The following is a 16351-nucleotide window of genomic DNA, read 5'->3' as shown; positions in this document are numbered from 1 at the left end:
TCCGTATTCCGGGTCACCCGACTCTATGGAGTTACTTGCACCGTATGTAGGAGTGTCGTACGTAATTGCGGCATCGTTTCCAGGAGGTCCTTCATCTTCACAGGTACTTCAATCTGCAGCATTTGATTCAAGATATTTTCCTCAGCCTCAGAGCGGGAAGTACTTGCCGCTTCAGTGTTCCCTTGTGCCAACATTTCCTTCGCCACTTCAACCTTCGCTTCCAGCGCCCACTGCTTCTCCGTGCGAGGGTTCAAGTATGTGGCCTTCTTTGCCTGTGACCGTGTGATTGCCAATACCCGTTCCTCCGTCCTATCAATGTTGAGCAAGTTCACTCCAAACTTTGGGCAAGTTCCATCATCGTGGTCTCCAGGCCCACACCATTTGCATAGTTTTTGTGGAGTTTCTTCTGAGGTGCATTCCTTGGCAAAGTGGCCCCATTGATTGCAGGCTCAGCACTGGATCATTGGCCGTCCCTTAGCATCATATTAGATCCGGCTCCTATTATTATTGTTATTATTGGTCTTCCCCCCTCGCCGATTGTTCCGGTATCCGCCAGATGATGCAATATTGTTGGCGGTTTGCGAAGTTCTGGCAGTCGGCTGCTCTTGCGTGAAGAGAATTTGTTGGCTCCTGGATTTCATATTGTAGGGACATTCCTTTGTCAAATGTCCGACAATCCGACAAATGTCACAGAAAGCCTTCTTGGGGCAGGACCCCTTGGTGTGTCTGTCACTCCTACACTCCATACACCACACGTCGTTTTCTTCAGTCTTACTTGTACTCCCCTTCATGGCTTTGAATTCCTTTAGCATTCGTTCCATATCCTTTTGGAGCGCATGCACCTTTTTACTCGATTCGCCACCGCTGCTGCTTTCCCCGTCAGAGTCTTCATCATAGTCGGATGAGGATTTATTACTTTTCTTCTTCTTTGATGTTTTGTGTTCGCTCTCGAGGTCCATCGCCCTATTATAGGCGTCGTCATATGACGTCAAGGGTACAATTTTCATCTTCTTCCGTAGGGAGGATTTCAACCCTTCAACGAACCATCATTTCTTCAACCCATCTGTGGGTTGGCTTTCCATTTTACCCAACAATTCTTTCAGCCTCCGGCCGTATGCCCGTACTGTCTCCTTGGGACCTTGTTTGGTACTGTATATCTCAACTACGATTTCATTGTCATCACAGAGCAACCGAAACTCCTTAAATTCCTTTTGTAGATTGGCCCATGTGGCCACTTTTTGCTTGTCAACATTGAAGTACCAATCTATGGCAACTCCGTGTAACGTGGCTGGGAACTACTGTACCCACTCATCCTGGTCCGTCACTCTGTTGGCGGACCAAATAGTTTCACATGTGCGGCAGTGTCGTACGGGGTCTTCCTTGCCGTCCCCTGTGAACTTTGGCAATTTTTGTTTACTTGCCATCCCACCGCTGGGTCTCGCTCCTCTAATGCCTTGTGTGCTTGTACCCAGTGATCCTCCGCCTCCGCCTCCTGCACCTGACCCTCCACTCGTGGGTCCTCCGGAGAAGGTTGCTGACCCCGAACCGAACAAATTGCCTCCCGTACGGTACCCTTGTGTTCCCTCGGCACCTTCGGTTGTCTCCCTCCGGTTGGTTGTCTCCCTCTGGTTGTCCTCCGAAATGGACAAGTTCTTTAGTAGGTCTCTAGTAGCATCGATCAGGTTTAGATTTCGCCTTGTTTGTTCCACCAACTCTTCACGACTTCTTATCCCATGGTGGTATTATGGCGAACTGTAGAGTTCTCCTTCGGCACCCTCCGTGACTTCTTCTAGGTTCCCTTCGGGCAGCCCTACAACAGTGTAGAGAGTGTAATTCTCTCCATCTATCTTTGCCTCCGCAACCTCCGTGACACCTCTTGGGTTCCCTTCGAGCAACCCCTCGGCTAGTCGTCCGTCGGCAAGCTGCCTTAGCCTACGCCTTCGTTCTATCTGTTGTTTGAGATTCAACGCTCTTTGTGCCACTTCCCATTCGTCACTTTGTATCTTTTTATTTTTGTCTTTATTTAGTATATTGGGCATAAATCACTTCCGTACACAGCAAGCACACACCATGTACACAACCAAAAAAAAAAACTTTTATTACTTCATCCCTCATACATAATGTATGTCACTGACATACTCATTACAATGGGGTGTTCTTATTTATTCTCTCTGACCGTTAGAGTTCATGTATTGCGCTCATCTTCTTGGCACTCCCTAAATTCCCATAGAATTTGCTGCCGTCGGTTCTCTCGGTAGATGTCTTCCCTTTGGTTCTAGAGAGCCAAAAATCCTTGTGCCAAAACGTTAGGCAGTTCGCTCATCAACCGATTCAAAGCGGGGCTTACTCCGAGCAAACTCCACACAGCATCTTCTGGGACATCTTCGGTCGTGGCTTCCCTCCGTACGTGTGTTTCATTGCCGCCTGTAGGATGCAGGAGAAATCCTTCGTGAGTGTCTTTTCCCGCTTGAACAATTCTTCGAGTTCTCTGTCAGGGTCACTCGTTCCTTCTGGTAATGGTTGTCCCATTATCCGTGTGCCATGTAGTATGTCCTTTTCCCCGTTGCTCCCAGGTTTTTACTTAGGCAACGGTGCCAAATGCTTTCCCTAGTGGGTCTCAGGTTAAGACATTGCATAGATGACAGAAGTACACAGAATATATGGAACTCACAAGTGTTCTATTGATTCATAATAAGCCAGTACATACAATGATAGCAATATGTTCGACTACAATAGCATGTCCAAGGACTGGAAACAGATACAATATTAAGGAGTCTGGTCAGTTCCCCGGTGCCAACTGCCGACAACCGACGGGTTAACTGCCGATGCTAACACAATTTACCTTAATGCTTAATTACCCGACAACAATGCCCATTTTAAAATAGGATTTAATAATAAATGCTAATAATAAAATTAAAATATAACATAATGAAAATAAAATTAAAATAATTAAACTTTCGTTAAGTTTAATGAATGGTTAAAAGGCATGAAATGAAAAGTTGTGACTCCCTCAAACATGAGATATAAAAGGGAGAAGAGAACTGCATTTGAATGGGATGGAGAAAGGAAGAAGAATGGAGCATGTGAAACAAGGAAGGATTAAGGGACGAAGAAAGGAATGGGAAGTAAATGGGGGGGTAACTCTTTAAATAGGGTAGAAATTATGAAGGGTTGTACTCTTTCAAAGGGTGCTAATTGTGAAAGGTTGTGACTCTTGCCAAAAGGCAAACATGATGAAGAGGTGTGACCTCTCCCTCACATTGGAAGATGTAAAGAGGAAAAGGTTTCATTTGAGGAGGACATCCAAGAGAGAACAATTGGGAAATATATATTATTCTAAAAGGTAGCAATGAAGGGTGGTGACTCAATTGTTATGAAGGGTACCAATAAAGTATAAAGGAGAAATCATAAAAGCATTAAAAGGAAAATCCCAAAAGGGGACATTACACACTTCCATTCTGAAATTAAACCTTTCACTCTACTCTCTTTCACTATTAGCCTTTGTGTTGAAGAAGCCAATGAGTCAAAAGTTAATCAAGTTAGGATTATCTCTTTAGGATAGAGTGAAGTCAGTCAATTTTCAAGGCTTTTGGAATGAATGACTCATCTTTTGCTTGCAAGGCTAGGAATGAAATGCTTGGCTAAGGCATTGATAGTAACTTCCTTTGCCCTTCCTATGACATGTGAAATGAGGTGATGTGAGATGAGGTGTCAAGTAAGGTCAATTTGAGCATGACAAGCGAGGAGGTTTGAGAGGGGGATCCCTTGGATGAAATTTCACCAATTATACAAGATTTCCTTGCCATCCAAGAGGGTTGATTGCACTTTGTTGAAAGGCAGGTCGCATAGGGCAAAATTTGGTTGTGTATGAAGATTTCCTTTGCTCCCTTGCTGGAGCCAACCTACTTCCATTGCCCCTCGGTAGGAGCGGCTGCACTTCCATTGCTCCCTCATGGGAGCGATATGATTTCCTTTGCTCCTTCAAAGGAGCGAACTTCCTTCCCTTGCCATCTAGGAGGTCCAAGATACCTTTGATCATCATGAATTGCAATATGGAGCCTTGGTCAAGCAATGAATTTGATCTTCAACCAGCAACCTGAAAATTTGGCTACGTATGTGCAAATTTCCTTTGCTCCTCAATTGGAGCAAATTCACTTCCTTTGCTCCTTCAAAGGAGGGAAGTGACTTCCTTTGCTCCCTTGAAGGAGCGACCTCCCTTCCTTTGATACTTGAGGGGAGTGACATAACTTCCACTGCATTCTAAGAGGTGATTTGGTGAACTTGAGCAAATGGAGGAACAAATCTTCAGCATTTCTTATGTTTCACTTTGAATACAACCTCGCCTTTGCTCATTGAAAGGATCGAATTGATGGAGATTTTGATAAAGAACTGTTGGGGATGGCAAGTATAATGCATTTCCATTGCTCCATCATTGGAGCGAAGTCACTTCCATTGCCCCTTGGCAAGAGAGAAGTCACTTCCATTGCTCCCTCGATGAAGCAATGTGACTTCCATTGCTCCCTCATGATAGCGACATGGCTTCCAAGGCATTCTTTGAAGATAGATTGATGAACTTAGACACATGGAGAGAAAAACCTCAAGACATGAATTGATGAAAATGGACAAATTGATGAAGAAGCGATGGAATGATGTTGAAAGTTTGAATTTTTGTTCATTTCCTTTGCTCCTCAATTGGAGTGAATTCACTTCCTTTGCTCCTCAATTGGAGCGAATTCACTTCCTTTTCTCCTTAATTGGAGCGAATTTGCTTCCATTGCTCCTCAATTAGAGCAAATTCACTTCCTTTTCCAAAGGAAGGGAGCGAACTTCCTATCCACGCCCAACAGGGATTGAAGGAGTATCTTTTGACGACAAAATTTGAATTTTAAAAAAAAAGGAAAATGTGTTAAATGATCATCAAGTCGGCCACCCAATGAGATGATATTAATTTTATTTGAATGAATCAAGTCGTCCTATAACTAAAAAGACACATATTTTCCTTCAAAAGCTTATAAATGCCAAGTCAATTTAGTCATTTAAACACTAAACAAAGCGAATTCCTTCCTAAAGAAGAGCAGAGCAGCGAATATAATCAACAGGGCAGAGAATTTAGGTCATAAGTGCAGCGAATTAGATCAGGTGTAAAAGATCAAGAACTAATGCAAGGAGTGATACATGAAGAAGGAGAAAACTTCACAACTTGAAAAGATATCAAGTCATACAAAAGGGAAATTCAACAATACAATGAGGAACACTTCCAGAATTTATGAGTCATTTCCAGATCTTGAAGGGTTTCATCAAGCAAAATTTGTGCATTATCGCGCATTCAGTTTACTTTGTTCACCATCATAATCTAAGATTCTTCCTTTTCTTTTCAGGTTTGCTATAGGGATGGAAAGCTAGGAAGGGGAGGGGCAACTCCAGCAATCAAGATCAAATATCAAAACAAAACGAATGGGACTTCAAGATGATTTAATTCGGCAATAAGGAAAAAATCAGACCTGCATCATATCAAAGTCAGCCCTAATAAGAAGATTGAAGATGACTTTAGAGAAAACCAAATCACAAGCAAATCAGTTCAAAGCATGGTTGCACATAATTGACAGAACCGGAAGAGGATCAATATTGCAAGAAGCATTGCTAGTATAAAGGAGAAGAAGAAAGGTAAAAGATGCAACATCAATATTAAGGCAACATTGCTCTGTGTAAAGATCATCATAACCTCAATCAAAAGGAGGAAGCATCATGGGAATTTCACCAAACCAAGGGTTCCACAACATGAGGTTGAAGATCATGAATAAGGAAAGATCAACCATCATCATCACTGCTGAAGCTTGAGATGTTGAATATCAAGAGATATTACCCAAGACATCAATATTCATTCATGATGACGTATCAAGTACAAGCAAATTGAGGTGGCATCCTAGTCATCATTCCACCAATCAAAGGGCTCCACATCAGCATGTCTAGATGCAATGCACTTGACTCATCTTATGGAGGCACAAACTCTAATGTTCCTACCCTCACTATCTATTGGTCAAATATCCAAGAGAGGACATGTGTCCAAATATTGTGATTATCTCATTGGCTAAGGAGAGTTTGTTGTAACAAACCCTAATTAAGGTTTTCATCTTGTAATCTTGGCCATTGATCTCAAATTGATCTTAGCCTTTGAATTGTAATGAGATCTCTATATAAGGCTCAAACTTTTAATTTGTAAAGGTTAATAGTAGAACAATAGGAAGCGAATAGCAAGTTAATAGTTAGTAGCTCAAGAATAGTTCAGTAGAAATTAGAAGTTAGAATAGAGTAGGATAAGAGGAAATTGTTGCTAAGGCTTGTAAATGGATATACTCTTTTCATTGAAGATATGGTGAAATGTGTTATTTCAACAAGCTACATGGTTTCTACTTCTCATTTGCTTTCATGTTGATTAGTTGAATGATAGAGTGTTGTGCATGATTCACGGTGAAACTTTTAATCCATACCACTAGCAGTTTGTTGATTGCAAATTCGCCTTGTGTGGTCAACTGGAATACTTGAATGAGCTAAGTTCAATTGTTATTCAATCATTGATATGCATTCAATTAATGGTGTCTATGCTTGATAATGATTTGAAAATCATCTAATTTCCTTAGAAGATTGCACTAAGCTTTGTGGAGTTGTTGCTTTGCATGTCAAAGCTAGGCTTAGTCGAGTTTAACCAAAGATTGTCCATCGTTCCTATGTTCTTAGACTTCTCAAACCCTATGTCTTTTGTCTATTTTAATTCTCCTAGCAAGTAGTTAGAATCTAAGTTCCAACAATTCAAACATTCAATTATTCAAAATAAGGCCCCTTGGAGTAACAGCAATCACATCAACCATTGAGCTTATCCACAAGATGTGACCCAACATTAGAAACCTTGGAGTCTTCCAATTGATCACATAGTTTAGCAATTGGGAAGATTTTGTTCAAGAGAGGATAAGATACCTTGGTATTTTATTCTCTGTTTAATTTTGCATAAAAAACACATCAACAAGACCTTTAATCTAATTTCTTGCAAACTTTGTGCTGCAAATATTGAGGGTTGAATTAGTATAGTTAAATGTCAAGATAGGAAGGAGCTACAAGACTTTGTGCTTGTACTTGTTCTTATTCAATAACAGCCAAGAGTGCATTATACTAACAGACTTTGAGTTGTTATATGTTGTGCATTGTTATCATACTAATCATTTTGGAAGGTAGATAGGACAGTAGAAAATTGAAGACTTTGAGCTTTGCTTCTACATTCTCGTCCCGAGGAAGTGACGGAAGAATTTGCGCTTTCATGGAAACTTCGCTTCCTTTTATATAAACATCTTTGTAGTTGTAGTTTTCTTATGTTTTTGTATTTGATACTCTTGTTGCAGTTTCTTTTCTGAAAAAAGAGAAAAGCATATCATCTTTTTTGAAAAAAGAGAAAAGGATGTTGTCCCACCCAAGTTATATTAGTGTTATCCTTAATTTGTAATAATAGAAAAGGGGGAGCCTTCCCTTAAAATTAGGAGAGTTTTTAACTCAAGCTGTGGCTGAAACCACAATTTTGCAAGCCTCCCCAGGTGTACAAAATTTTCAACCAACAAGTATCTATATCTATCAAAATGAGGAAGGGACCATGGGATTGAGTCTTCCCCTTTCCCAGTTTTCGAAGAGAATTCAATGACTAGAGAATTTGGTAGATTGATTTGTTCTTCTTAAGAAGATCCATACAAGAGTCAATTTGTTTTCTCATGACTCACCACAACCTGCTCCTTCTAATACCCACATTTTGTCCCCCTACTCATTTTATGATCCATCCCTTGGAGCAAAAGGATTAGCTTTTGTCTTCTTCCCTAAACTTCATTAAGCCTTCCATCCCTTCATCAAAAACTGGCATATTGAATGCAGCACCTAAGGCCTTCCTAGTGAAGTAGAAACTAGAAACAAAGACTAAGTAGGCAGGACCTAGTTTAGAAATGACATTGACTATAAGTTCAAAGTCAGTTTTCTTCATTCGGCATTCCTCTGATTGAGGTCACAGTGACTTCACATGTAATGCGATGACCTACATGTTATCAAATTCAGCTAGACTTACATTGTTAGCTTTCTTGATCTAGCATTCCTCTGATTGAGTTCATAGTGACTTCAAATGTAATACGATGACCTACATGTTATCAAAATCAGTTGGACTTACATTGATTAGCTTGTTTTCCAATCGGTGACCCTTTGAAAGATCCCAAATGGATCCTTTTGTTGTTGCTGCTGTAAATTCTTAATTAAACATACTATATTTTTGTAATTTTCCGGTGATCTTATAGAATAGACGAAAGTTGCAGAAAGGGATTGTTTCTTTTTGGGTTTTGATGTTATAAGTAAAGCATGTGATAAATAGCAACAACTGTGAAATAAAACAGTAAACAATGTTCATATGTAAGAACACTTAAGCAATCTAAAAATACTACAAATCATACCAGGCAAATAACCTAGTTTTGTATTCAGCAAGAATCCATACATTTATTTGGAGCTGTTCTCAATCTGGATTGATGCCAGATAGAGGAATATTACTGGCAATGAACAAGGAAGACCAAATAAGTTGAATACAACCCTTCAAGCCAACATACAAACAAGGCGTGGTTGCAAAGGAGGCTTGGAAGTTGCTGCAAATCACGTGCCAGCTGAAATAGACCAGCCGCCCTATTGAAATCCCCAATATGCACGCTGAATCTTCAGGCCAAGAAGATGTGTCTTCTACCTCTGACAATCTCTATGCAATCCTGGATAAATCCACTGTCAACTCCTGCTAAGGGCTACGTCCCAGCAAGCTCAAACCTGGGGTTTGCATCCCAAACCAAAATCACTCTTCCAGAGCAATTCCCAAATTCGCAAGTTTCAAAATGATCAAAGATGCTATCAATTAGGTTTTCATCTCCTTATAACTCCTTTCCCTTTGCAAGTTGAACCCTAAAGAATAATAAAGCTTGTGCTTTATAATTAAAGTGACACTTTCCCAATTATGGCGTCAAACTATAGAAAAATATCACTTTATTGCGAATAAATAGCTTCAAGCATCCAAAAAGACTCCGGGAGGTGAGAATCATGTAGCAAAGTTCAAGACCTTTCCAACGAGCTATAACACATAGGCATATCAAACCAGATGAAACCAAAAACCCCTTATTACTCCGAAATGGCTATATACATAGCCTTATTTTAATTTATTTAATCGCTAACTTAGGAAATATTTAAATATATTAAAATATTTCCATAGATCCAATAATTGACCAAAATAACCAACCAAACATGAATCTGACTTTGTCACCTGTCTGTGACTGATGCCGGACAAGATGGGCCAACTGGCAATCCCATCCCTAAAATCTAGGGATGCATCTAGAAACTAGGAAACACACCCAATCTTCCTGAAACTGAAACCATGGTATGGTCCCGTGGAACCTCAAATATGGAAACTGCCACAACCTCCTAAAAAGTAGGGAATCGCCCTAAAAAGTAGGAACCTCTCTCCAAACACCTATAACTGCTCAAAAGGATCCTGCTCTACTCCTTGGTCCCCCAGGTGGTCATTCAGTCAACTGCCAGTTCTCCCTAAAAAATAGGAGACCTCCCTAAAATGTAGGAACTGTCGTCTAAAGGTCCAAAACGGCTCACAGAGCCCCTGCAAAGCTCCATGACCCTCATAATGACTCCCCTAACCATGTCATTGACCTACGGGAACTCGAATGGTAGGTCAACCCCTGCTCATCTCATGTCACCTAGAAAAGGGGACATTACACCCTTAATCATGCCAATCTTCCCAAACAATTATTTCAATTTTTTCCAGACTTCCTATACTTCTTGTCGTATATCGAGTCTCTCTATGCAGAAATGAGAAAAGTAGACCTAGAGACACCACAAGGAAAGCACATACACTTTATCAAGTTCGTTAAAAGATTATCTTTTATGCAACTCAATTTGGTGTTGCATATATACCCTCTATGATCCTAAAGTAGCCATTTCTTCTTAACAAAATCTTCATTTTACTTCTTCAAGAACGGAGTTGTAGGGCACAAATGAAAGAGGTTAAGAGCAAAAACAAAAGCAAACAAAAAAAGGTAGAGAAGACTGGTGCAGGAGCACCCAAGGGTCCTATGAGACCACATGAGTAAATGTGTCAAGTTGAGTCTAGATGAGGTGTAATAAGGTCATTTTGATCATTTTGTGATGTAATAAGACCATTTATGGTCCATGGTGTAATGTGTAGGGTTCATGTGTCATTGTTTTCAAAAGTTGTCTAGTTGAGTCACAAAGTTGTCATATGAGCAAATAAATGTAAAAATGCTCCTTATTGGTGTGAAGATCATGTTTTAGGTGATTTTGAGTCTAATTAGGTGTGTTGATTAATCAAATGATGTAAAAGGTCAAGCAATGTAAGGTTGTCATGAAACAACTTGTTAAAGTTGTCAAATTTGAATTCCAACGGTCATGTTTAGTTTAAAAGTTGGTTAGGGGGTTGAAGTCGGTTGAATGGGCATGGAGCAAGTTTAAATACTCATGTTCACACCTGGAAAAGGTTGTTGATGGTTGATGGCCGGACTTGATTGGCATTGTAGCTATTTGGAGTTTTGGCAATGAAACACACAGTTTTCCCTGCAATTTTGGTCTAAAACCTGAACTTCCAACTGCTATAGCTTTCCATTCATAGCATCTTTTGATCTGATTCTTTTGGAAGTGATAGGGCAATGTTTTAACTTTCATTTGACACTGGTTTGAAGTTCCTTTAATTCGTTTTGTGCATTTTATATTGACTGTCCTAAAAACAGTCACTTTTGACAAGTTTTGTAAGGGTTTGAGGGTCACATTGAAGAATTGACCCATTCCACTTTATGTATCCACTGTTTCTTCTGGAATGGGTCTGGAAAGTTGTATTATAGCCTATTCTAACAATTGGAGTGCAGGTATGGCCATGGAGATGTGATGGTGAAACCCTAGGGTGAAGAGTGGTGAGGAATTGTGTGTTGAGTAAGTGAATTTATGGTGCCATGTGTGGAGTTGAGTGAAACCATTGAATGAGTGGGTGTTTTTATTGTTTCTGGAGTTTATGGAGGTCATATGGAATGTGTTTGGTCCATTGTTGGAGTCTTGAAGTGATTTGACGGGTGAGATTGAGAAAGCCCTTGTTTGTAGTCCTAAAAAGGAGGGTTTTGTGTTTAGGAGTGTAAATGTTGATTTGCATCCTTTAGTAAGACTGTTTTTGGGTGTTGAGGTTTGGTGATGAGTTTTTTGAGGTAGTTGCTTTGTAAAAGTGGGCTAATTAGCCTAGTTTCATGTGTAGCAGGGTGCTGGTTGGTACAGTTGGTCCAAAGTACCTATACCTGAGTTTTGGATATGTTGTAGAACTTCCAAATGGGTGTCTGAATATCTAATTTGTTGGGCAAGTGTTTTGGAAGAATTTGGAGTTAAGTTGCAAATACCTGTTTAGTAGGGCTAGTAGGAATAAGCCTTATAGAGCAGTCCGGGTGTAATGAAGTTAGAACCCTGAGTTTGAAGAGTGCAGAACCTTTTGTCAAGTTAATGTGAGTGTGTTGAGACCCTTGGATGTGTTGGATAAGCCTTTGGAGTTGGAATCCACAGTTGAGTGCATTGAATGAAGCCTAGTGAAGGTTGAGTATCAAACAAAGTGAGTAGATTGTGAACCTAGTTGGGAAAGAGGTTGATGTTATCCCTCTAGAGTTGATCAGGACCAATATCCTCTGCATCAAATACATCCCAAAGCACAAAGATTTATCTAAAAACAGCCAGGTTCAAACCATCATGACTTGTGGGCAATAGAGAATGATAATCAGCTTTCCTGGACAGATATCTCTAGGATTTTAATGTTACATAATGAATTCAATTCTGCTTTTATGAACCTTGGGAGCTTAATAGATCCTATATACTCAAAGCAGTTGTTTGTAGATATGAACTTGTCTCAAGGGGTAGAATATGGCCAAATGGTTCACACATCATTAAATATGATACTTTGTAATGATGTACCAAGGGATTAAGCCCAAAAGAAAATGTGGACAAAATATAATTTTTAGTCTTTATGGATGACAGAAACTATTGTACCTGCTACGATCCATTTTCTTCAAAATTATATTTTTTATGACACCAAGTGGCATCAATCAGATGTATAAACTCCTAGCTTGGTAAAGAAGCAAAGTCAAGGGTTTTCTAGTTATTGCATTCTCACTTTTGTGTGTAATATATGACCATATTTCACAGAAAAAATTGAAATTTACCAAACATATGAATGTTCAGAACTTACATGTTGAGTCTTGACAAGAAGAGAAATTGTGTTTTTGTCCAGCCTTCCACTTATTGTTCTATCAATCAAAGCAAAAACACAGTAAAGACAATGCCACAAGAAAAATCATAAACTTAGGAGGACAAAATAAAGCATGAGACACTTTTGAATGAAAAGCATGCATTTGCCTTTTAAAGAACAAAGTAACTGAGAACATGTTCTACCAGTCTTTGCCTACTGTGACAAATGTGAACCAAAATAAAACCATCAGTAAGATTCTGAACCTTAAAAAAGAAATATAGTAAAAAATCAGCTCTTCATTTTGGAATTCGAATGGATAAGTTATGAGATTATTGATGTACTCATTGCTGAACAAATAATCTGCACAAATAAACAGCAGTAACAGTCATTAAACTAATATGGCATGCCATTTGACTTTCGCTCAGAATGCATAATCTTAAGAGAAACAAACATAATGAAAAGATTAAGAACATGCATAGACACTAGTATCTAAATCACAAAGATTGGTAACTTACAGATTGCATGTTCACTCTGCAAGCTCTGGATCATAATGCTCAAAGTCTGTAGTAACTGTAATGCAACATCTGAATTATTATTTACCTTTAAAATATTGAGGAATTGTGCCATTACCTGCTTCTCCATAAAAAACCTACAAAATGAAATCCGCCATTTATTTTGCAGTTATTAATATGTAACAGATGTCAACACTAAAAAGTGGTAAGTTATGAATATAGGGACAATATCTTACTCAAAAACTGAAGGATCATGCTGATCCCCATAAATCACCAACTCAGCTATTAATCTGAGTGTCTCCACAAATCCCTAAGACAAGAACTAAAACAGGTTATTAAGGCATCAAAGAAAAGAAAATCAAAGAGTGATCACAAGTGACAGAATGAAGATTGTACTCTTCTCTGTGCAAATAGTGAGGTTTTCATACCTCATCTGTATCATTTACAGTTTGGTACTCTTCCAGCTGATCAATCACGTATCTGCATCAGCTACAATATTCTAGTCAAAGGTCTAGGTTCAAGATATACAAAGCTGCATATGATTATTATTTTAGAGCCCTACAGTTATCATTTACAAATCACTAATCAGTGTCAAATAAAGAATATTGAACCTGACCAAACAACCATTTACATGCACTGAACACCTGCAGAGGCAGCTTTTATTCCTTAAAACACAATTACTAAGCAGACCACCTAGAAAAAGCGATTGGATGTTACATCCATGTTTGCTCCGAATTCAATACTTATTTCCTATAGATATTACCAAACAAGAAAATATGTTCCTTTTTTATATGTCTTGTGCTAATTTCATCTTTGTGAGCATAAATATTCTATATTTGTATCGTATTACTTTCATTAGTTTCTTCAAGTTTTTCCATGTTTGCATCATACCACTTTAATCGTTGTCTACGTAGAGTTTCCATATTTACCTCATACATTCAAGTTTCATTGTTAGGCGTAGAAATAAATAATACTTTAGTTATGGGTTTTATAATAATTTGGTATTGAGTCGGCCATATGGTTCCCGTGTTCGTTATGATGGTTGGTACCTCCACCAACCGCCGAACAATATATATTGCCATGTAAGGGAACCTGGCGGTAGGAATGATCATGTACTAAACATTTTGGAAATGCAATAAAGGATATAATTTTCTGCCAATTATCGTGACTGTTAATTATGTTATGTGTATAGTAAATCTATTGGTTAGCCAGTTGCATATGTTGAAACTCTTTGTTTGTTCTCTAAGTTAAACTATATTCACTCTAGGGAGCAAACATTTTGGCACCGTTGCCAATTCGAATTCCAGAGATCAATATGGCGATAGGCGGTAGGCACTAATAGGCCGACCATTCGATCAGTAGTTGATCGTTACTGACAGTGATACACACAAAGAAGTGTCCAAGGCGGAAGCACGAGAGAATCAATTAACAGAGGAATTGGTAGACCCATAGTTGAACTACTCGTGACTCGGCTCAACTTGCCAAGCCCCTGAGAAAAAAACTCGGCGAAAACTCAGGAAAAACTCAGCGAAAAACTCGGCAACGTAAACACACGCTTAATTTTAATAAAAATGCATTTTTTTTGCAAAATTTAATGAGAAGATGCATCCAATGAGTCAATAAATGATAACACAAAAGAAACAAGCTGATTCTAGATATATTTAAATGCAAAGTGTCGACAAAATCACATCCTCATGAGAAATGGTGATGGCTGGAAGCAAAATAGTAAATAGTTTTTGTAAAACCAAAAGTAAATACAACTTCCTCTTCCCAACTCTAGCTAAAACTAGTTTCAAACTTTCATCATATTTGAAATTTCATCATTCATACTCATAGTTTCAAACTTTCAACTCAAAAATGTATAATACCAAGATTTCTTCAATGCTAATTATGTTGTTATATGGAGCCTAATCAGACTTGGAGGTTAAATTTTCCCTACTTCCATCAGCGTAGTTTCCCCCTATATTTTTCGACGGGGGTTTGGGGGCAGCGCCCCCAAGTTGGGGTCAAGGGGCATCGCCAAAAGATCCTGAAATTTGACTAAGTCTGGAAAATTGAAGAATCCTCCAAAAACTAGATTTTGCATTATAACTCCTGGAGGTCCGAAACCACTCTCAAACATCTTGACAGTATATGAATCCTAACAGTATATGAATCCTAACGGAGAGACCAAATTTTTTCACATGTTTCGGCCTCTTCTTTTAGTCTACCCGAATTTTTAAAAGAAACTCGACGAGTTTTTGCTGCGAGTTAAAGTCAAAAAAACTCGCAGAGCTCAAAAAGTCGGCGACCTATGGGAGGTTTCTGTCACACAGTACGTGCAGAGGGAGGCTCGAGAGAGAGTCGTTCCTGAAGGCACGGTGTAATGTCCCCTTCCAAACAATGATCATTCTTGGTGGAGAATAGCCTATTCAGGAGGCCCGTAGGCTATTTTTGGCAGAATTAGGGTTTTCATCTTCAGTTGAGGTTCGCATACTTACTATTTTTAGTAAGTTAGGGTTTGGCTAACTAGATGGTACAATTTTACCGAGCTTTCCAAGCTCTTTTTCTGGGTGCAAAGATCATGCTTTTCGGAGCAGTATTTCATGACTTATTATTTTTAGTAAGTAGCAGTTTGAGCGTTGCTATTTTTGGTAGTCTTGGACAGGGTCCTGATCCAATTCAGTTCAGTGGTTTTCATTGTTCAGCTTCATCCTTGATTTTGATGATAATCAGTATTGGAGTTATAAGTTATTTAATTAAATATTATTTCCTTATCCTAAGGTTTAATATTTAATTATTTTATTACTGATTAATTTTATTGAGAATTGTGCATAATGTCGTTTTCCTAAGTCTGTTGGGCGAAATATTTATGTTATGAAGGGGGATGCCAAAGAGTGAATGTGGAGACATTATTTTATTTAACAATGTGTATTTACATGCCAAAAAAATCGTGGTCTTTTCCCTCTAGGTGTGATTTTGACTTATGAGTGGGGCGCCATACTTGGGTCAACCTTGGGGAAATGAAATGCAAATTGAAGGGGGTGAATTTGGAGGTCATTTGGATTTGAATTTCAGACTGGGAAATCTATAAATACAGGTGCTTGGCCTCTCATTTGATCATCCAGAGAATTTACATTGTTATGCTGTCAGAATGACTCCAGACTTCTTCGAGGGTGAAAACCTCCTAGAGAATCCTTTGCAGTTTCGAGTGTGAGACATCACTCCTAGCTGTGGTTTGATTTTGTTGGATTGCTTGGTAGTGGAATGCTTGTTGGATCGGTGACAAGGCCATTGCAACCAGTTTTCCTTCCAAGGGAAACACCGCCTCCTGAAGTTGAAATCCTTGTGGCTAAGGAGATCCAGGCTAGTTTCGTGGAGTATGCAGCATTTCCCCAAGAGATTCGAAATGTCTTGTCTCTTGACCAATACATGAATCAAAAGAAGAGGAGGGAAGGAAGGTATGACAATCGATACTCCACTCCAAGAGACTATCAACAAGCTCTTGGGAAGGTTACTCTAGCACATTTTGATGGAAGCAGTAAGAGAACGGCTAGAGCGT

At 39.1% G+C, this 16351-nt stretch overlaps 1 protein-coding gene across 6 annotated transcripts in view; it reads right to left on the bottom strand.

Annotated features, from left to right (window-relative positions):
- Positions 1–16351, bottom strand: part of LOC131065049 (protein TRANSPARENT TESTA 9) — a 213334-nt gene that overhangs the window by 180105 nt on the left and 16878 nt on the right. For 4 of the 6 annotated variants that reach the window (XM_057999422.1, XM_057999423.1, XM_057999425.1 and 1 more), the window contains exons 2-6: positions 13239–13290; positions 13047–13120; positions 12814–12947; positions 12562–12658; positions 12299–12356 (exon numbers count right to left, since the gene is read on the bottom strand). In XM_057999422.1, the coding sequence (XP_057855405.1) occupies positions 12299–12356; positions 12562–12658; positions 12814–12947; positions 13047–13120; positions 13239–13290 (415 nt within the window). Of the gene's footprint in view, positions 1–12298; positions 12357–12561; positions 12659–12813; positions 12948–13044; positions 13121–13238; positions 13300–16351 lie in introns of all 6 variants that reach the window. The other 2 variants (XM_059213876.1, XM_057999426.2) reach the window with 2 other exon arrangements.

This window comes from Cryptomeria japonica, chromosome 11, assembly GCF_030272615.1.
Source record: "Cryptomeria japonica chromosome 11, Sugi_1.0, whole genome shotgun sequence".
Classification (NCBI taxonomy): Eukaryota; Viridiplantae; Streptophyta; class Pinopsida; order Cupressales; family Cupressaceae; genus Cryptomeria; species Cryptomeria japonica.
This window is presented reverse-complemented; position numbering and strand designations above follow the sequence as displayed.